The sequence below is a fragment of the Chroicocephalus ridibundus genome, chromosome 10 (assembly GCF_963924245.1).
Source record: "Chroicocephalus ridibundus chromosome 10, bChrRid1.1, whole genome shotgun sequence".
In the NCBI taxonomy this organism is placed as follows: Eukaryota; Metazoa; Chordata; class Aves; order Charadriiformes; family Laridae; genus Chroicocephalus; species Chroicocephalus ridibundus.
The window spans coordinates 7,370,199-7,392,530 of NC_086293.1; the positions used below are offsets into that span (position 1 = coordinate 7,370,199).

At 42.5% G+C, this 22,332-nt stretch overlaps 1 protein-coding gene across 1 annotated transcript; it reads left to right on the forward strand.

Annotated features, from left to right (window-relative positions):
- The first annotated feature begins 1,043 nt into the window (after positions 1-1,043).
- LOC134521411 (inter-alpha-trypsin inhibitor heavy chain H4-like) lies at positions 1,044-21,257 on the forward strand. The gene is made up of 23 exons (XM_063347855.1): positions 1,044-1,146; positions 3,601-3,761; positions 4,191-4,295; positions 4,985-5,147; positions 5,249-5,359; positions 5,444-5,572; positions 6,948-7,064; positions 7,639-7,807; positions 8,805-8,921; positions 10,442-10,623; positions 11,503-11,685; positions 12,199-12,338; positions 12,958-13,112; positions 13,625-13,657; positions 13,987-14,043; positions 15,194-15,226; positions 15,844-15,897; positions 16,230-16,268; positions 16,760-16,873; positions 17,536-17,710; positions 19,185-19,339; positions 20,186-20,288; positions 20,862-21,257. The coding sequence occupies exons 1-23, from the start codon at positions 1,072-1,074 to the stop codon at positions 20,935-20,937; spliced, it is 2,646 nt and encodes an 881-aa protein (XP_063203925.1). The 5' UTR covers positions 1,044-1,071; the 3' UTR covers positions 20,938-21,257.
- The last annotated feature ends 1,075 nt before the right edge of the window (positions 21,258-22,332 follow it).

Genomic DNA, 22,332 nt, shown 5'->3' on the forward strand with positions numbered 1-22,332 from the left:
GAGCATGTATTTTAGGAATTACGTTAGTATAACACTATCCATAATTATTTGTGTATAAAATTGGACTTTTAAGAGAATTTATTTTTCCAGGGCTACAAACCAACCCTCGACCGACAAAAACTTCAAAGGAACTGCTGAAAATCCCTGTTGGATGAAGACTATTATGAAATAGGAGGTGAAAAGAGTCGTCCCGCTCGGTTTCCAGGTAAATTCAGGTGCAGAGCTCTCCCAGCACTAACCTTTTGTGCAAACAGCCCCACTGTGCCCACGGGTTAAAGGCAGCTTTGCAGAATCCCTGGCTGAATACATCGCAGCTGTGTGAGGGTCAGACGAGGGCAGAAGTGCTTGGTTTTGGGTGGTTTGTGTCTTCTTTGTACAATTACTTACATGTATGTACAGGCACTGACCCAGCGCCTCTCCTCCTAGGGAATCCAGGCAAGGTCTGATTAATTTGTTTTTACTGTTTAGCTAAAGACAAGCCACAACTGACTTTGCTATTTGACAAACAAGGATTATGGCTTGTCAGAGGAAGCAAGAAGGGATATTTCAAGAGGGCCACTCCGTACTTCTCACGGGCCGGCTGGGCAGGGGGGGCAGGGGGGCACAAGGTTTGAAGAAGTCACCAGCTGTAAAATCTGATGTGAATGTTGCACTTCTTGGCAATTCCCAAATCTCTGAAGTGCTTGAGGTAACATTAAGGCATTAATGATGTGCCCTTTCAAATTATTAGTTGGATATGGTAGAGATTCATGCATCCAAAAATGCAGCTTGTTGCACAGACCAGTTCATCTGCCTGTGGGATTTCGCATGCCACAGTAAAATCTAAGTTTAAAAAGAAAACATAAAGATTTCTTAACTTTATGCATTATGAAACATTAAAGTTCTAATGTTTAACAGCAAAGATCCATTGGAAAAATAAATGTTAACTGAGTGCAAGTTTTATTTATGTTTAACATGTCAATATTAAGTTTCTGGGTCTCTTCAAAGTCTACATAATATCCTCAAGTACAAGTTACTCATTAACTGATTAAGATAAACCAAGCTTTCATTTGAAAATCTGGTCTTTCCAAAATGGAGGAGAGAATGTTGTTCACATTGATGGTCTTTTCCTCAGTCGTAGTATTAGCAGAAACTATTGCTCAAAAGGTATTTGCTCTATTTTATTTTTTTTAACAATATCTTGTTTGCTCATTTGGTGATCTGATGGTATCACGGTAGCCAGCCACATAGTGCAGGTAACTCCTCTGGTAATTACCACCTGTGGCACCTCTCGGGTGTACTGTGTCGTGATTTCAGAGCTTTGGGTCCTTTTAAGGCTGTTTTGGTTGTTTGTTTGGGCTGTTACAGTATAAATGTGGCAGGAGAGCATTTGCAGATGTGTCTGATCACACTCTTCCCCAAGGATGTAAAATATAAAATTTGAGGGATCAGTGGGTCTCCCTCGGCCACCGGATGAGGTTTGGATCTTGACACAGTGCCGTTACAGCAGGACCAAATGAGGACCGTTGCACTGCCAGGATGTTTCTGACAGGTGTTTAAAAATTTATATGGAACAGAAAAGAGGGGAGTAGACAGTTATTTGTACCGTCTGGAAGAGAAAACTGTGTTTTGTATCATCTTGGGGGGGGTGTGACTGGTCTTATTTTAAAAATATCAATATTAGAGAAATGGAAGAAGCCTTGTATTGGAGTGTTTTTATTTCTATCATGCATGTTCGAAAAGCGTGAAGTGCAACCAAAATGCAGGCAGGTTTCTGGGAGGCAGGGACAGGTCTCGTGGCTGCTGCAAGGGTGGCTCTGGGCTCTGCCAGAAGCTCTGGATGTTGTGTATGTGCCTGCAGTGTCTTGAGGAGTGGCCACAAGTCACTCCCCACTGCTTTTGGGTACACACCCAGGGCTGGTCCTCTCCTGCCTCCTTCACTGAGGGCACAGCGATGCCCCTCACCGTGCTGCACCCCGCTGCGTGCTCATTTGTGCTGGTCATAGCCTAAAATGCTGCTGGGGCTGGGCAAGCGCAAGGGATACAGGTCCCCATCACCTCATATCCACAGCATCCCTTTGGCACATGGTGGTGGGGTGGTTTTCTCACAAGGCAAATTTTGCGTGGGACAAGCTCCTCCTGTGCAGGAAGGATGCTCCATGGGCAGCAATGGCCACCACGTGCCTGCGCTGCCTCAGTGAGCCACAACTTGGGGCTCCTCAGTCATGGCAAAACCTCCCCTCCGAACATGCCACAGGCAGGTTTGCGCATGGCAGGGCAACAAACGTGAGCGGAGGTGCTCAGTGATATTCAGAAGGCCTTTGGGAAGAGACAGCCCCAGGCAGGGCAGGGAGGACTCCAGCTGGGCTGGGCAGCAGGGAGAGACACCCAAACTGCCGGGATCAGGAAGTTGTTCTCTCGATTGATATTTTTGGGTTTTATCCCATTGTCCTGGATTGTCAGCAGGCATCAGGAGATGGAGCGCGCTCTGGCAATGCGTAATGAAAAAAGAAACAGCCATCCATTACTGACATGGCGCCGGCTGTGGCCCCTCCTGCCCTGATGCCTGTGCACAATGCTGTGGTCGCAGCTTTGTATTGAATGGCCATGTTTAGCTTGAATTTTTGAATTTAGCTTGAACTTTTGAATTTCGGCCAGTGCCCTAATTAAGAAGAGGTCAGTGGATGCTCTTAATTGGTGAGCAAAGTGCAGGAGATGAATTATCAAAACAACTAAAGATCAATTAGCTATTCAAAAGATTTATGAGGCTGGAAAAGTAAAAATTGAAGTGCAATGATCTGCTTTGATGCTGAGCTTTTTTATTTTAATAAACTGTTGGGCTATTGTAAAGCTGATGATGTCCAGATCAACCCTTCTTCGTGTCACTGAAACACAGGTAAGGCCTTTAAAACAGACATCCCAAATGCACAAAGAGGGTGTTTAGAGAGGCAGGTGCTCCAGGCAGTTCCCAGTCCAGCCACCCTGTGGGGTATTCCCGGGCAGCTCCAGGACAGTGCCCTCCTCCCTCCAGCTCTGAGGGCCCTGGAAGCGCCAGACCAGGAGAAACACAAGTGCTCAAAGGGCATCCCTGCTTGTGCAACCAGCAAGGGGTTGGCAGCCTACATGGGGTTTCAAAGCTCCTAAACATTGTGTGTGACACAAGGTACTGAGCTGAAGAATGTGCGTCAAAGTCAACAGCTGGGAGAGCAAATAAATAGTCATGCAAAAAGCTAGCAAGTCTCTTTCCATGAGTAAAGCACTTAGTGAAGCATTCAGTTTTTCTGAGGTTAATCTTAGGCGATGTATTAGGGTGACACAGCAGCTGCTTCAGAGTAGCCCAAGGAGAGAAGACCACAGAAAAAGGCTCAACAGAAGCCTTCTGTGGAACAACAGCACACCGATGTACCTGCAGATTTTGCATTGGGCTGTGGTTGCAGCTGCAGAGATGTGAATAAGCTGATGGCCAGTCTGGTTGTGAACAGTTCCCCCCTCCCCAATTCCAGCCGAACCTTCTAACGGTTCATTCCTTCATCAGACTTTTCCAATAATATCACCCAGGTAAGGCCTGCTCAGGAGCAAAAACTGAGTGTTTCTGTTCCAGCCTGTTTATTTTTCTTTCAGCACGCTATTAAAATCTACAGCCTCCACGTGGACTGCAAGGTCACATCAAGATTTGCTCACACTGTCATCACCAGCAAAATTGTCAACCAAGCTAATGAGTCCAGAGAGGCGACCTTTGAAGTGGAGTTACCCAAGACGGCCTTCATCACCAACTTCTCCATGTAGGACCAGTCCTTACCTGTGGCATGGAGGCGGCAGCTCCGGGGGCTGAGGGGAGGGTTCATTTTTCTTCTCAGGAGGTGCTGAGCAAAAAGCACAAAGAGCTGAGCTCTGGAGAGTCCTGCGCAAAATGCTCTGCAGGGCAAAATAGTAGGCAGCCAAATAGAAAGACGGTGCCCAGGGCCAGGGCAAGGCTGCCTGCTGCACAGGGTGGGTGACAAACGTGCTCAGTGGTGGTGTTTCTCCTGCTCCAGCCTCCCCAAGACCCAAGGTGGTGGCGGCTCCTGGCATCCTCCTGGATGGGAAGGGATATGGGAGCCAAACAGTGTCCCCTGCTCATGCCCTGAGGGCTACAAAGTGCAATGTTCCTCTTGTTTCTTTCCCCAGTTCTTTCCTTCTAATATTAATTAGTATTTATGGAAACCAAACAGGTCCATCGACGGTAAAGTATACCCAGGAATAATAAAGGAGAAAGCTTCTGCTCAAAAGGAATATGACACTGCGGTCTCACATGGGCAGAGCGCCGGCCTCGTCAAGTACGTTGCTGTCCTGAGTAAGGCTGCTCCAACGCTTTTCTTCGGTTTCATGGTTGGCTGGGGGCAGGTTAAACACTGGAGCCAGCCACCTCTCAGCAGGGATAAATGTGAAAAGCAGCCTTGGGTTCTTGTTGGGAGGGACAGGGTGTGTGTGTGTGTGTGTGTATATATATATATATATATATTTTCACATATATATGATTTATATCCGGTTCTGCAATGGGCTTCAGTGGGAGGTGTCACTGTTTAGTGTTGCCCTGGGACTTACTGTCATATGTGGGAGCGCCTTGCTGGGCTGGAATGATGCTCAGTCGTTGAGTCTGCTTCCCCACAAGCACAGAGGACCATGGCACTTGAGCAGACATCACATTTTTGGGTTATATTTAATCTGTGCTTCCCATATATTCAGTCCCAGTTCTGTTTGATCCCAGTCTGAAGCATGCTCCGTTTCTGCCCCATTTCTCTGCTTGCATATGCAGCACCCACAACACACTAATGTAATAACATAATGTATATAATACCACCTGCAATAGAAAAAATCTTCTCTGTGATAAATAACATTTACTGATACTTTTTTATTTATTCCACGCAACCTCTTGGCCATTGTTTAGCACAATTCATAAACTTTGTCCACCACAAACAAACCTTCCCTGCAGGATGTAAATATCTGTTCTCTGTCCCCCACCCAGAATCACAGGCAGAAAACTGGAGCAGTTTCACGTGTCTGTCAGCATTGCGGCTGCCAGCAAAGTCACTTTTGAGCTGATGTATGAGGAGCTGTTGAAGCGGCAGCTGGGGAAGTTCGAGCTGCTGATCAAAGTCCGGCCGAAGCAGCTTGTTAAGCATTTCCAGGTGAGCTGCCCTGGCCAGGGGTGGGCAGGGAGCAGCATGGTGGTATTTTGGGCACGGCCATGTTCCCTCCAAGATGCTGATGCTGACTTCTTCACTGTCAGATTGATGTGCACATCTTCGAGCCCCAAGGCATACGCTTCTTGGAGACAGGCAGCACGTTCATGACAAATGAGTTAACTGAAGCGCTCACGAAAGTGCAGAACGAAACCAAGGTAAAGCAGCAGCTGCCAGATGTCACCGCCAGTGGCAGCTTTAACTTATGTTCCTTTTAATCTTTTCTTTTGATTGCTTTGCAGGCTCATATTTTATTTAAGCCAACTGTAGATCAACAGAAGATAAATCCTGAACTCGATGAAACCCTCCTCAATGGTGATTTTGTTGTGCGCTATGATGTTAAGAGAGGTGCTGCTGCAGGTGATATCCAGGTAAAAAAGAAATAGAAATGACAATGCCTCCAGATCATAGATACGTCTGAATATGAAGTGCAATGAGCAAAACAGCAACAGTTACTTTGAAACACCAAGAGTGACAGGAAAACCTATTCCCATTAATCCAGGGTCAGCAGGAACTGATGGCAATGTTCAGTGAGTCCCCTGAGACACCATACACATTACAAGAATGGGTCATCCACGCAAAAAAAAGTCAATCTTTCAACTTTTGTTTGAATACCAAATCTATATTGCCACTCTATAGATATCTCTTTGCATTGTTTTCTTTTTGTTGTTATTTTGGCTGAGGTAAGGTGTTATCCTCCCCTCTGCCCTGCCCTGCTGTGTCCAGTTCTGGGCTCCCTAGTTCAAGAAAGACAAGGAACTACTGAAAGAGTTCAGCAGAGGCTATGAATATGATCAGGGGACTGGAGCAACTCTCTTATGAGGAAAGGCTGAGAAACCTGGGGCTGTTTAGCCTGGAGAAGAGAAGATTGAGAGGGGACTTCATCAAAGCTTATAAATATCTAAAGGGCAGGTGTCAAGAGGATGGGGCCAGACTCTTTTCAGTAGTGTGCAGCAACAGGACAAGGGTCAACAGGCACAAACTAGAACATGGGAAGTTCCATCCAAAAAATTCTCAGCTTTGAGGGGGACAGAGCACTGGAACAGGCTGCCCAGACAGGTTGTGGAATCGCCTTCTCTGGAGATACTCAAAACCTGCTTGGACACGTTCCTGTGCACCCTGCTCTGGGTGAACCTGCTTTAGCCAGGGGTGTTGAACTAGATGATCTCCAGAGGTCCCTTCCAACCCCTACCATTCTGTGATTCTGTGTATTTGTGGATTCTTGTAAATGAGGTTTAGAGGAGTGTGATTTATATAACTATTAAAATGACTGCTTGGGATTTTTTTTATCTCTTGTGACAACTGAGGGCATAAGTAAACAGAGCAGGAACTTAAAAATATTTATGGAACAATGCATATCCTAGGGAATAAAGTACACTATTTTCCATACCATATCACTAATGAAGTATATACATGGATGTGCTAAGAGATGGCAGTCACAGTCAATGAGCAAAGATGTGCTCATGGGTGATAATGAAGAGGTAATGTAATATACAGTGATAATACGAATATACATATGGCACTGAGGTGCATAAGATATATATATATGCTGTTCTCTTGTAATTTGCTCTCTACAGATAGTTTCACTTCCAGCTAGGAAATACATTTTAATAGTTCTTTGATTTGGGCTTATCTAGTAGAACAGAATGCTAAGCATCCTCTCCCTTCTTACTATGCCAGAATGTTAACATGCAACATTTATTTATTTAGATGTAATTTTATACATGATTTCATTCTGTATTTCAGATTGTCAATGGGTATTTTGTGCATTACTTTGCACCCCAGGAAATGCCAGTGTTTCCCAAAAATGTCATCTTCGTTATAGATCGAAGTGGCTCTATGGCAGGCAGAAAAATTGAACAGGTAACTTACCTAAAGTACTGACCTCTCCTTGCATCACTCACACGCACCAGCCTTTTGAGGGAGTGACTGTGAATTTCACTTCTGAAACACATGCTGGTTTTGCACACAGCAAAATTTGCCATCATATAGAAATGCTTGAAAATACGTATGCACAGGTTTAAGCTATCAAAGAGCAATCTGATATGGCTATTCTCATGGGTATCAAATGTTAAGGCAAAGAGCACATTTCTGGCTCTATCTTTGCAGAATATATTGCTTCTGATTTTTTTCTCTTTAATGAAGTTTAAAGAATTAATTTATCTGTTTTACCTTATTGATGGCTGTGTATGTAGCTTTGCTAGAGACCAGACAAGCCCACTACAGCCCTCGTAGGTGTGTTTTTGTGTCTATAAGTTGAGTGAATAGGCCATTTCTGATGGTCTCAACCAGAAAAATACCGTTAGGACGAAATAAGAGCATTGGGTTGTATCTTGAATAATGCTGTAGAGAAACCCCCTTATTAGACTGCAGTTCCAATCCCAGTTCTGTCAGAGAAGTAGCAATATTCAAAGTGGTTGTTTTCTCCTTGGAACAGACAAGGGATGCCCTGTTGAAGATTTTGCAAGACCTCCGCCTGGAAGATCATTTCAGCTTTATCACCTTTAACAGGAAAGTAGTGGAGTGGAAGAGCTCTTTGCTGCAAGCCACTGCAGAGAACGTGGCGAGTGCTGCAGGATTCGTGCAAACTCTTTCTGCTAGTGGAGGTACAGAGCACCACCTAGTTGCTTGTAATCACAAAAAAGCACCCAATATAATATATTGCTTAGAAAAAAAAATATTGTTTGTATTGGTCATGTAGTGCCACAGAACTACCATCAGCGCTCACAAAGCAAGTAAGTTTTTAATTGAGTGGGATAGAACGGCTGTTGTAGGAGTGAATGGGTTGGTGACTACATTTTTGATATGGATATATAGAGAGATGGTGACATCACATCCGTGAACCATACAAGCCACAAAGTTTTGTTTCAGACTTTTATAACAGAGATGGCCAGAAGATTTCCTGATAGTACATTTTTTTTCCTACAGAAAAATGGCAATGCACTCAACATTTGACAGAAATTTGCTGATTTTTTTAATATCAAGGGTCCCCTTCTAAAAAAAAAAATGCATCCAAAGTTATACTCCCATGTAAGCCACGCTACAGAAACAAAATAATCAAAACAGGCATGAAGCATTTCAATTGCTGCATCACTTAGTGCACTTTGTTTTGTTATTTAGTTTTAAGAACATCTAAAAGGATATATATACTGTTAATGTTATGCTGAGAGTATTAACACAGGTGTTAGTTAACACAGTTAGTGTTAACATAGGTATTATCCCAGGTGCTAACACCAATAAACCCCGCCTGTGCCCAGCTCTTTTCTTTGACTTCTCAAATAAGGCTAGGAGACTTTTCTTAAATATAGGCTAGCAGATGACCATGTGTTTATTTAAGCACTTTTTAATGGCTCTAGACATGTTTGTGTTTCCCATGACATATGTGTGGAAAATGCTCTCAAAAGCAAAATACTCCAGCATCGCCATTGCAATATAATACACCATAATTAAGCCCAGCAGGCTAAACCCCTAAATCATTTCTCTGAAGGATTACTTCCTGCAGAAAACTTTAAACAACTCTGCAGGGCCTCTGCAGATGAAGTGCACCGATGTCTTCAGATGATTACCCTTTTTAGGTGAGTGATGCCTGCTTTCTCATTATAGGCACAGATATCAATCGTGCCCTGCTGACTGCCGTGAGCGTGCTGGATAAAGCCGAGAGGCTGCCAGAGCGGAGCGTCTCCATGATTATTTTGCTGACAGACGGCCAGCCCACTTCTGGTGAGTAAATACTGGCCTCAGTCCTGTCTCTGCTTGATTGTTTTGTCTTTTACACTTGCATCCCAAATGTTGATAGACATAGTCTGTGCTTCAGAAAGAGCTTTGGTATAAGCAGGCTGGGCTATCACTGGATCTGTGTCGGAGAGAGAATGATTGAGAGGGCTCTGGCAACGGCTGTAGAAAGCAATGGCAGAGCCTGCCTGCCCGTGGCAACATGTCCTTTAGCTGGGAACTGTTTTACTAAATACCTTTGGCTTCCCAGTTTATAAAATTGAGGGAATTGTTGGAGGTACTCCAGGCACAGCTGAAACGTGAAAGTAAAATACTTCGAGCAGAAACATGGACATTTTGCATATATTATGTACGGTCCCATTTGAGAGGTATTGCTTACATTTCTTCACCCTCCTTTCCCCAAACTTGAGATATTTTCAAGGTGCCTCTTGTTTTGTATTCTTTTTCACGTCTAGCTCTTAATTAGTGATCAGCTGTGATAGAACAAACCAGAGGGTTGAGATAAAAACATTGGGTTAAACAAACAATAACTCCCGATGCAATGGCACAAAGATCACTTGTTCTGAACAGGAGTTTGTCTAAGTTTGTGTGGCACTAGTATCTCTCCAAGGCCAGCAATATTAGTTCAGTTGTAAGCCCTCTAATAAGATTAGTCTGCTGTTCAGATTGTGCAATCGTACTGCTTTGAGGTTGGCTTATTTGTTTGGGTTTTTTAATAAAATTCAGCTCACAGTGCTGCCTGCTCAGCACAGTCTCAGTGAGTCTCAAATATCCCTCAGCAAACTGCACATCCACAAGTTGGCTAGAAATCCAGCTGTGATGGGGTGCCAGGTGAATACATGCAGTGTACACTGCCTTCCTTGGCAAAGCAGGTTGAAAGGGAAAAATCTGAGCTGCTTCTATGATATTGGTACAGGCGGTGACAGTTCCTGCCTGGAAATGCTGATAGAGAAGCTCTCTGTACAGGGCCATCAGCAGCTCTTCAAATGGGATAAGATGATGGTGTGAAAATCTTTCCCCTTTGTTACACAGAGGCTGGGAGAGAAGCATGGCTGAGTTCATTTGCCGTTTGTCTGAATTACACAATTAACCAATCCATTCTTCTCTGAATTCATGCTTATAATTTTTATGGATAGTACTTGTCTTCCCAATGCTTGATCAAGTGTTTCCATCCCCTTGCGCTGTTAATTTGTAGTGTGTGTCTCTTCTGTCCTAAAAACCTCCTCTGGCCCCTGTAATCTTGTAAAATATTTTGCACTTAGCCGTGACAACACGAGTAGAAGATAGTAAAAGTCATTAAGGGGGAGAATCAGGTTCTGGCACTCCAAATGCAGCGTAGTGCTTTCATCTCCAACTCAATTAGTGGAATTCTGTCCCGTATATTTTTAACATTTTATTTTGAATTATTTTTGAAAGATTTTAAGCAGAATTTTCCATTAAACCCACTGCTGTCTTTTTGTACTTGAAAAAAACAAACAAACTAGGGTATGTTTTTCTTTCTATTACAGGTGAGAGTAATGTGGAAGTAATTCAAGAAAACATTCAGAAAGCAGTCAATGGGAAATACACTCTCTTCTGCCTTGGCTTCGGGTTTGATGTCAGTTACAGGTTCCTGGAGAAAATGGCCCTAAGCAATGGGGGAATAGCACGTCGTATCTATGAAAACGCTGATGCAGCCTTGCAGCTCCAGGTCAGGACTAAGGAATATAACAGAAAAGCCATCTATCAGCTACAGCTTATGTATAGTCTTAGCAGCAAACCCACAGATTTTCTGAGATTTTCGGTTGGTTTTGAGTGTATCTGTTAGTTTTGGGGAGGAAGGAAGGCAATTCTGGAGTATCTGAGGGCTTGTACCTTAGCCACAACTCAAAGTTGAAGTCCTCCTCAAATCAATTGCATTTGGACAGACCTGGAAACTCACACATTTCTGTACCTCTGCAAACAGACAAATTGCCCAGGGGAGGTGATGGTGGAAAAACTTCTGTTCTCAGGTCTGATTTCAAACCACTTGAAGTACCATCATTGGAGGCTGTTTGGAATGGTTTTCCTAAAAATCAGCGGGTAGTTTGAGGCACCTACAGGCAAACTGGCTCTGCAGTACCACCAGCCTTGGATCTTTCCTGTCCACCTGGAGAGGGATTATAACTTTCATGACATTCTCTTTTTTTGGGAAGCCACTTCTACCTGGTTTTGCTGGATGTGCAGAGACTGGATTTGATTAACACCAGCTCCAGGCCAGAAAGAGAAAACTTAATCCTCAGGATAAGTCAAGTTTAAAAAATCAGCTGTGAAAGGTGGCTAAAGCAAAACACCCGACTGGGTGGGATGGTGATAATGGGGATACTGCTTGCCTACTTGAATTACCATGGGAAATGCAGTTTGTAGAGCATTGCCAGCCTGGCTGGGGAAGGTGTGCCGAACCTTGGGGAGAAACTATTTTTTCTAAGTTTGCAGCAGTCTTACATTGCTGGAGAAAAAACGTTGCTCCATTCTTTTTAAGGAGGTTTTAGACATTCAACATTATGGCTTTGCAATCATTTGTGTGTTTTCTCTCTCTCTGCTTCTTTAGGGCTTTTATCAAGAGGTGGCTACCCCAATATTAATGAAAATTGAAATGCAGTATCCAGAAAATGCCATTGAGGGATTAACGAAGAACAATTTTAAGCTGTTTTTTGAAGGATCTGAAATTATAGTATCTGGAAAAATTAGCAATGAGCTCGATCTTTTGCCAGTAGAAATTAAAGCTCAGTCAGTAAGTGTTTAGTTTACTAACTGTGAAAAACATATCTCCCTTCTGTCTTTTATGGTGCAATAGGAGACTTCAAAAAGTCTTTTGTGTGCAATATATGTTTTCCATTTGAGTATCAAACAATTTTCCCCTCCTGAATTTGCTACAAGAGAAAACCCTTGAAATATATCCACAAATAAGCAAACAGCAATTTTAATCATTTCAAAACCATAATATTTTTTCAAGCATTTTTAGGAAACTGGTTTGTCATTTTAGAATAAATTATTAATCTTAAAAATGTTGAAATAGAACAAATAAATTACCTCCTTTTTTTAAAACATTGCTTCAAGTCCAGAAATACATACCCAAAGGACATGCTTCTTTAGTAGTTTGGAGTTGCATTTTCCAATGGGAAAGGACAAAATTGAAGGACAAAAAGGGCACTTCTGTTGTGAAAGATGTTTTTTAAGTCTAATAATACGACTATAAAAGAAGCCTGGAACTGTTCTTTTGATGGCCAGTTTTCTTCCATTTCAGCATATGAGTGACTTGACTCTTAAAGAAGAAGCAAATGTCAAAGAGAAGGAGCAAGTGTTTCAAAATCAAAGTTACATCTTTGGAAATTTCATAGAGAGACTGTGGGCTTACTTAACCATTCAACAGCTTCTGGAAAAATCGTAAGCTACTTTAATGTTTTGTATTACAAATTTCTGATTTCTTAAAACAGAAATTCCATATTCACAAATTATATGATTGGAAAACACAAAGAAACAGAAATACTTCTGCAGTTAGTATTAAAAACATAGTATACTGGCAGAATACTACATTACTATGAGGAACACGAGGCACCTTTCAGTTTGTGTGTATGTATATACACATATGAAAACATAATATAAAACATTCTTCATGACATTATTATTAAATATATTTTAATCGCATGGATTGCGATGAGCTGTTGTTAAATTACCTGTGTATATTTATGTATTTTTCTGTTGTCTGTAGGTAAGTGAATGCCAATAGCTAGTAAATAGAAAAATAAGTATGTCCATAGGACATTTCATAGTTCATGTATCTATTATTTTTATGTATTTGAATGATACATAGGCTCCAGTGTTGCAAACAATTAAGTATTTCCATTATTTCAAGCACGTAAACAGCTGAGTTATCCCAATAAGACTACTCACTCTTCAATAGTAAAAAATATCTGTTAAGACACAGCTAATATGAAAAAGAATCTGAAGATGACCTGCTTATGGTCTCTGTATGTTATTTCTTCATCATTAACACAGACTTTAGTATTTCAGCACAAGAGGAGGACCAGAAAACCCTGGAGGCACAAGCCTTAGAGCTGTCTCTGCAATACAGCTTTGTTACACCCCTCACGTCCATGGTGGTCACCAAACCCACTGGCCAGGAGCAGGCAGAGCTGGCGAACAAACCCACTGAAGCTGGTAAATGGGCCATTGAACAGCCCCCATGAAATACACTGTTGTTATTGATGAATTGTTGTTGAGCTCCAGTATAGGTTCATTTTATGGTGATGTGACATGGTAATAAGCCACATCAGAGGTAGGAGTTCAGGGATTCGCTTCCTTTCAAAATGAAACATACAGGATTTTTTTAAAAGGTGAAGTGGGGAAATGGGGCACTACTATTGAAAGGGAAAATGATTTTGTTTATATGTTAACTAAAAGTAATTTAACAGTTGTTACTCGGCATTCCTGCCACTCCAGTGGGTTCTACACTTTTCTCTGTAGCATTAAAGTGGAAAAATGAATGCAGGGGAGGAAAGTATGCCATTGCGAGAAGACTTGCATGTGCTCCATCCACCTGTCCTTTAACACAAAAAAAGCTCATCCCCTGAAGCCCAACACCCGCTTCTCCCAGTGTTCTGGTTTGCGCGTGGGTAAAGTCTTTTAGTGCGGACTGCATGACACTAACCTGTCCCTCTTCCTTGTGCTAGATAATGAGAAGCCCAGCAGTTTTCCAGTAGGAGGTAAATGTTTTCTTCTTTTCCAGTAGCATATTTCCATAATAGTCTCTAATCTAAAAAACAAAACACCAAAAAAAACCCAAAACACCTCATGGTGGTTGTTCTATAGAGGGAAGTATCTGAGATTTGGAAAAATATGTGAAGCAAAATGTAAGCAATGACTGCCAAGGTCTGTGCAGGGTTTGGGTGGATAACATGGGCAAAGGGAAAAAATCTTCCATTCTTCCATTACAAGTCTCAAAGTTCAAAATTGTCTTTACTCATGAGGAAAAACAGTTCTTCAAGTGAAAGGTGCTAATGATCATTTCTGCTTCTTCCTACCATGAGTGAAGCATCTGTCAAAAAATTAAGATCAAGATATTTTGGAATGACTTCTGAGGATGATATAGGTATTTTTTTCTCTCTTCCTGGAAATAATAGATCTGTTTGAATATTTATTTTAAACTTCCAGCATTATTAATCTGATAATCTCAGCTATGATAATACAACATAATAGCAATGCTTTTATAGGTGAAGAGCCCTGGTTTTGCTCTGCTTCTTTCATGGAAATGTATTGAGGGAATTATAATGCTGCCCCATTCTCTGAAGGTTACCTGTTTCCAAGTGGTGCTGGGGAGTTTGATAGCAGAAAACTCCCTGAGCAGAAGCAGACCCCAGCGACCATCCTGCCCTGCTCAGGGGGCACACCGGGCTTGGCGCTGCCCTTCCCTCAAAGCTCCCTTTGGTTGCAAGAGAAGAGTTTGGGGCCACCTCTGCAGCACAACCTGTTTCTGTAGTAGATGCCAAGCCCTGTGTTGGTGTGATGGTCGGGCAGGCACAGCTGCTCGAAGGTACAGGGATGTTCCCACTGGATCTGGGCTTGGTGCCTGCCTGAGCATCACTCAGCACAGTTGCTCTCTGTTGTGACAGACCAGCACAGCTGGAGTGGCCAGGAAGGAGAAGGGGCAAACACAGTACTGGGTTTCTGGGGCCAAGGGAGGTTTTGATGCACTCTTTTGGGTGTTGTGGCAGTTTCGCATGTTGAGCTCATCTGATTTTTAACTGCTAGTAACAGCTGTTGTCTGGGGCTGCAGCGCTCTGGAGGGACCATGTTGTGAGCCTGTGCTGGTGCTGTAGCTCTGCGTGGAGCCGGTCCCTTCACAGAGCATCCCATGCTGGGTGCCCCCTTCCACCAGACGCCCCTGCCCGCGCACCAGGGACGGGCAACTCTGCTGCACCAGCACCACCACTCCCCGCCTCCCCATGCCCATGTGCCAGGCGGGTGAGGCCCCAGGCTTCTAGCAGACAATCAAATCCCTTTTTGCAGATCCCTTCCTTGCAAAGTTCTTAGTGGGTTTTGTCCATTTCCGTCCTTTGGATGGAAATATTTTCCTGGTGTCAGTGTTCATGTTCTGTGGACTTGATTACTGCAGATGGTTCACTTTGGGAAAGGAAGACAGATGCAGCTGAGAATTACAGATTTCATGTTTGACATACTCCTGTAAGGTATATGTAATACAATCATGAATAAAGTACTAATACTCTCTTTTCTTTCTCCAGATGCCTATAGACTGAGGAGTGGACCACCTCCTGGTAAATGCTCCTCTTTTGTTTTTATTCAGAATCATTGTATAAAGTTCATTTCACATGTAGGTTCATAGCAACGTTACTTTAATAAATCCATTTTGATTGTGGATGCCCAATTGATATAGAATTTAGTTTTTATTATATGTATTTCAGTCCACAGATATTTTTATAATGAACTATAAACTTTTGAAAACAATCTTGGACCCTTTTCAGAAATAAAAAATTGTTGTACCTCCTGAAAATAAATGTGAAGGTCTGAGAAAGCATATATTAGTGAGCTGAAGGAAATGGGTGTAAAAAATGTAATTTACTAGTCCTTGGGTTTACTATGTGAAGCCAACGTGGGGCACAGCTGTTCTGCACAATGACAATGCCTGTCCTGCAAAGAGGAAATCCTAGACCACTGCAGAGACAGAGCTCAGCATCGCCACAAGCTCCCTTAGTGCTGAGCAGACAAGGAGCTGCCTGCTGCCTCCATAGGATCCGCACATGTGCATTTGTGGCTGTATCCAAAAAAGTCAGCAGGCAACAAGCGGGAGGGATTCCCTGTTTTAAAGTGTGGGGAGGGAGATGCAAGGTGTCACAGCAAACCAACAAAACATTGGAAAATCCTTTTCTTTCAGGTCGATGGCGCTCTGAGCCCAAATCTGTCAGCAACAAGAAGCTGTCATCAGTAGGTAGTTATTCAGAGTGGTGTGTGAGAGGAGCTGGGGTGGGCTGGGGAGCTGGGTTCGATGCTGCATAGCAGGTGTTGAAAATGGAGCTCTAAACCCTCCCGCAGCTGAGGCTGAGCATGCCCCATTGGCACAGTCGCTCCTAAGAGAAACAGGCACTGGACTTTGTGGTTTTTTTTCCCCAGTGGGACATCTTGTTTCAAGCAAAGCTCTCCATAAAAGTCAGTGAAGAGCTCTGCTAGAAATGCTTCTGTCACAGTATTCTTCCTGGTTAATTAGCCAACTTAGAGAAAAATGTTTCATTAAACTCTTCTCACTAATTTTAAGCATTTCAGTTGACAGGCTAAGAGACAAAACAAGAGCACGACCTCTTGGTAAGTAATACATATACTAGTCCGATTTTAATAATTAGTATAACTGTAATGTACAGTTTTTCATACAATAATGTTTATTCTGACTGCATCAGCTCTAAGAAAACCCTTTACCCCTTCTTGCAAACCTTGGCTGGTTGTTTCCACATAAATGAAAAATATCCCCATATTCCATGAGAGATCCTCTCTGGCTCAAGGATGTAACCACCAACAGAAACATAGTACAACAGATCTTCAACCTCAGCTTTTTTTAAGGGCTTATTGTCCTTAATAAACTCTAAGTTTAAAAATCTGTTGTGTTTATTCATATCAAGATGTTGTGTCTGGGTGTACTTTTCAATAGTTATTACTGTGTTGATTTTAATCATTCTATTCTATAAAAGCTATAACTGATATTTTAGGTATAAATTGATGAAGTAATTTTGCTGTGCCTAGGCAAAGGGCACAGGCAAGATTTTTCTTTGCATGCTAACGTTGTTCTTCTGACTTTTCAGCCAACGAATATCCACAGCTTCTCTTGCAATTACCCAAACAAAACGAAATAATCTGTTTAAATACTGATGGAAAAGCACATCCGTCTGTTCACCTGCTGTCAGATCCGGAGCAAGGTGAGTGAGCCAGGTTACCCCTCACACCAAGGACAAGGACAGTCACTTTGGTCTATCAGAGCAGTTGGTGTCTCTGGGAATAACTCCCTTCCGTGAAGGGCCGTATCATACCTTCTGCCCTGCAGTGACCCAAGAGGCTGTGGTTAATTTTTCCTTTCTATTAGGCAATATTAACTTTCCCTGTGCAACAGCTGAGGGCACTTCTCACAGGTCCGATTGTGGGTCACCTCCTTCTCCTGGTGTCACAACCATGGCTTTTAGGCTTTTCCCCCGCCCAGACCTTGGGGACTTCTGAGAATGCAGAGACCTTAAACGCCATGATCCCTACGTGCTACCGGAAAGAGGCACGCTCTTAATGCGCTGCGGTTTTTCTGTGGTCCTGTACTCAGAGGAGCTGTGGCTCCAGGCGCTGGTTGTCAGCTGCTCTGATTATGGAGCAGAGCCACCTCTGTGAGAGGAGGTGGCAACGTGGGATAACCAGACTCTGGTGACCCCGCCGCAGCCTTGGGGCACATGGAGCTGAAATCTGGGGGTGCTGTGCCTCCCAAAACTAGATTTGAGACCCTGAAGTAGTTTCAGCCACAAAGATGAAGCAGTTTTATTAAGATGAATCATACCTTAAAGCATAGTCACTTGACAAATTTGTGTCAATGTTATTAAAGGACTCGCTGTGACGGGGAAACTTGGAGACAGGATAAATCACTTTGTGCAGTTTGACATTAACTATGTGAATCCCCCTGTGCAAATCCGTGTCTCCACGGATGAGATCGTCCTAACCCACAATAACGAGAGCACTCGGCTGCTGTGGACAGAGTCGGGCACCTCCACCATCCAGGGGTAAGAAACATCACCCTGTCCTTTCCCAAACTTGAAAACGTGTCAGATCTTTTTTTCATCCAGGCCTCCACTTTCCCATTTGCTTCAAGTAAGTACTTCCAAATCTCCTTATCAGGTGAGTAATTCATCGTGGGTGGAAGCGGGGTACCTTCAAATACGGAGAGCAAAAAAGGTTTGATTTTAATTCTCCATGCCTGTGTAAGAGAATCAAAACAAGTGCACCACCAGCCTGCCTTTCTGCTTCGATGCCAGAGGCAGAACATTTGTCTTCCAAAGAAAAGGACCCCCTGCAGCGCATAGCAGCCCCCGTGCCACCGCTGTGCTGGCTGCCACCAGGCACTTTGTTTTCCTTCAGCCGCAGAGCGAGTACTGTGAAGTGATGGCTTTGACATTTACTGTCTCTTTTATACATTGGTTGGCTCCACGCAGGCTGGAGTTTTCTTTCTCCTCAGTTTCAGCCATAACTCACATCTGGGCAGCTGACAGTTTTTATGGGAAGGCATAAAGTGTTTGAATAGCTGTCTGTAACTAAATGCCCACTGCTGGAGAAAGGGTACTTTAAATGTAGACCTCATTTGTTGGACTAATTAGAGCAAGATCCTTCACTACCACAAGAAAGAGCTGAATGTCGCTAGTTCCACCAGCTTTTTTTGCGTTGCCGGAATAAACCTCCAGGAGGATCTGCTGTTGGTCTGGGGTGGAGAGGACACACAGCACCCCCTCCCTTCTAGGCAGTTCTAGACAATAACAGAAGTCCTAAACCAACTGCTTTCAATTATTTTTGTAATCCAAAACGGAGCCAAGAACACGCTGGATTTATGCCCCTCTATAATTTGTCGTTTGCCAAGCAGAGCGATCCTCCTGCTTCAAACCAGCGCCCGGGCCCCGGCAACCGCAGCACTTTGCGCAGCAGCGTCTGGGGGTGTTGTTCTGTCTGACCCGCTCTGCAAGGCAGGAAAAGGACAGTGGATGTTTGGTCTGCAAGCCCACCTGGGGTCAAAATAAAATCAATTGGGTTAGAAGAAAGGCAGGGTCTGAAAAAGACGTGTGAAATATCCAAGAAAAAAGTATTTGACTTGTTCGTAAAATAGATTGAATTATATTATCTAGTCTACCTTTTTTCTCATTAAAATGATGAAAAAATAGTCCTTTTTTTTTCCATACAAGCATTTATTGTCATTATGGATAATAAGGTGTTTTTATCTGCAAAAAGTTCTTCTCTGCTGGTGTATTTGCATGTAACCTGATACAGGAAAGATATGTTATGCAGCACAGAGAGAAAAGATATGCTACTTAATATTTTCTAATTTTAAAATAACCACCGACAGATCATGAAAAATGCAGTTGCAAAGAAACACAAGGCAAAAAATAAAATTATTTTATATATATATTATATAATAAAATTAACGTCAGCTAGTTAAATACATGTTCTTTCTTCTTATTCTTGGAAATAATGTCATGATTTACTTCCTAGGCTGAGAGTGTCAGTTGAAAAGGAAAGGAGCGTTACGGCATCATTGTCTGATATGGTCACAGTAAAAATTTCCTTTGTAAAGTTTCCAGATGATTTCCTTGGGCTGTATTTCTTGAACACCGACCGTTTTTCTGACAAAGTCAGTGGAGTTCTGGGTAAGTATCATTACGGACGCATGCAGCAAAGAAGGATGATCTTGTAACTAAGCTCCTGCGATGAGAACATGGGGCTTTTTTCTGAGCCACATCATAAGCCTTTATTCAGATTTTACTTCCCTGCGTCCTGACGAGCTCTCATGAAAAGCAGTGGGCTGGCAAGGCAGCAGGAATGCCGAAATACAGGGGGTTTCTAGAGAAACTTTACATTTAATTTATTCTTTTCAGACATCTAACATCACCCTTTACTGCACGGCAGTCCAGACCCCAGGCTGTGAAGAGGGGAGCTCTTACCCTTGAAACGTAACATAATGCTTTTCCCCTCACCGGTGCTACAAGCTTAAATAGATTATTGTGGGGTTAGAAAGCATTAAAATAAGACGAAAAGAATAGTTGGGCTTAACCTCAACAGTGCTGTGGAATGACATAATTTATGCAGCAAATTAATTTGATGTCAAATAATGGACTATAAATAGCGGACATAAAATTGTTAGGAAATGAAAGCCAGCTGGTCCTGAACATCTCAACTCCAAAAATCCTGATGGGACTAAAGTTGAAGTTGTTTCCAAGACTTTGCAAATGGAGAGGCTGCATATTCTAAAACCACCAAAAAATGTGAAACCCCACCAGAGCAAGGCTGAATCTCTTCATGGAGGAGTGTTGGGGATAACAGCTGAAACTTGGGAATTTTCTTAATTTACTCAGGGAGCTTCCAAACGTGGACTTTTGGTTTGTTTTCTGAGACAGAGAGCTGCTTTCCTGGTGTTAGAGTTGCCATTTGGGTTAAATGAGTAACAATACTGAGATGGTTTGTGTTTTTACATAATTTGTGTGTCTGTTGCTTAGGTCAATTTTATTCAAAAGCACAATTTGAGAATAATTCCAACGTGAATCAGAGAGCTGACGGAAGACTCCTAAGCGTGTCTGGAGCTGTGCACAAAGTTACCAGGTAACAGATATGGGATAAGAGGGAGTGATGTATTTTTTGAGGCGTATTTCATCAGCAAATCCCTGAGCTCAAAATGAAAAAAACTAAGGGAGGGTTTGTCTGTAAGAATATGCCTCTTTGGTGTAAATAATAGGACCTTCTGCTTGAATTTTTCCCTAACAGCCTGAATTGGTTGCTTGTTAAGTGATGCTACGGGCCTCAAGGCTCCTGTTTCATGGGGGGATCATACCCTGGGGCTACGGTTTGCATAAAAATGCCAAGTAAAGTAAGATTCTGCTGCCTCGTTTACATGGATAGAGGGAGGGTGTTTCGTCAGCCACATTTACCATGAGAAAACAAATTTTACACTTCAATTGCTTTTAGCAAGTTTCTGTGATGCAGAAGAAATGCAGCGAGGTGCAGTTTCTCCTCGCTGTCCCTGTGTGTCCCCACCAGCAGCTCCGGGAGCGGAGAGGAGCCAGCTCTGCCCACGCACAGTCCCTCTGATCCCTGATACCAGCTGCAAACATAAGGTCGGTTCTGGGCCTGTGGTTATTTTATCACAATTTTTTTATTGTTTTGATTTTGTTTCAGGCAATACAAGAAGGATTACAGGCTTGAGTCAACCAGTGAGCCTGTTCCCTGCTGGTCAGTAGATGTAACTGCCTAAAAGAGAATTCTGGGAAAGAAAACTATGTAAATGATGCTCTTCAAAATATTTTTGATACTTTCTCTCATCAAGAAAACCACGGTTAAAGCCTTATCTGTTACTATAGATACAAATGTCACAAATATTTTACCTTGAAATAATTACACTTTCAAGATGAGAACATGCTTGCTTGTTTGTTATTTTAAAATGGTTTATAATTCTCAATCTGGTTATGTCGTTGAAGATTTATGTGAATGAACTAAATAAAATTGACATCATCAGCTCACAGTTTGATACGGACGCAGACTTAGGTCTCTGAATAAAAATAAGTAGTGGCATCACCCAGTCTGTCATGCAAACAGCGATAGATTTCTAAAATAAACACTCTCTACCCAGTTACAAATGACGGTGTTCTTGAACTGTGTGTTTTGTAAAAAGAGTATGAAGTTTGAAGCGGCATTAGTTTACCATTTCTCTCATTTTTTTTTTTATTTTATGAGAAAAAAAGCACCCTTGCTGTATTGGGGTTCTTTGGAGACGGTTTTGTAACAGCGTTCAGAGCTGCTGAAATTTGCAACGGGCCCATACAGAGGTGCAGCCCAGGCTGGCCCCTTTATGGCTGCAGAGTTTCTGAGGCCGATTTATAAATGCCTGCAAAATGGCCACGGGCTGGTTGCGAAACCGACCTCTGAATTGTTGCAAAAGACAGCATCTCAGCCCTGAAATCCAGCAGCTGCTTTTGGGCACCGTTTCCTACAACACTCTGCAAACACTGGAAGATGTTTTGCAAATACTGAAGAGCTCTCAACAGCACGCGGTGCACCGAGGTAACATTTCAGAGGAATCGTACACACAGAAGCCTCTGCCTGTGAAATGCAATTTGTAGTTTTGGTCTTCAGGTTTTTTCATGAATTTTAATTCCAAATTTATTTTGTGTTTTAGAATTTCAGTTCCTGCGTATCTTTGAACCCATAAATATGCCAGCATTGTAGAAGGTTTAATAAAAGTTGCTTTCTATCCTGCCAATAATATAAAACTGTAAAAAACTTATTATTTTAAAGCATTGTACTAAAAGAGAAGAAATTTCTTGCTGAAGTGAGTAAGATAAAGCAAACCATGTAATTAGAAGCCTGTTTTTTAAAAGTGTGTAGACACGATGCCAAGATACGTTTGTGTGAATTGCTTGTAATTCCAAGATGCAGATTTGGCTGGACAAGTTACATGACAGACAATGTGGAATTTGGAAACTGGAAACACCAGATTGCTTCGCCACATCATAAACAGGCTTACTCATTTGAAAAGCAGGAGATTATTTCCATTATAAATGAACCTGGTATTTGACTTCCATGCTGTTGATGCTGGGTTTTATCAGTGGACTTTTACTGCAAATTAAAAATTCCCTGCTTTCAGTTACAG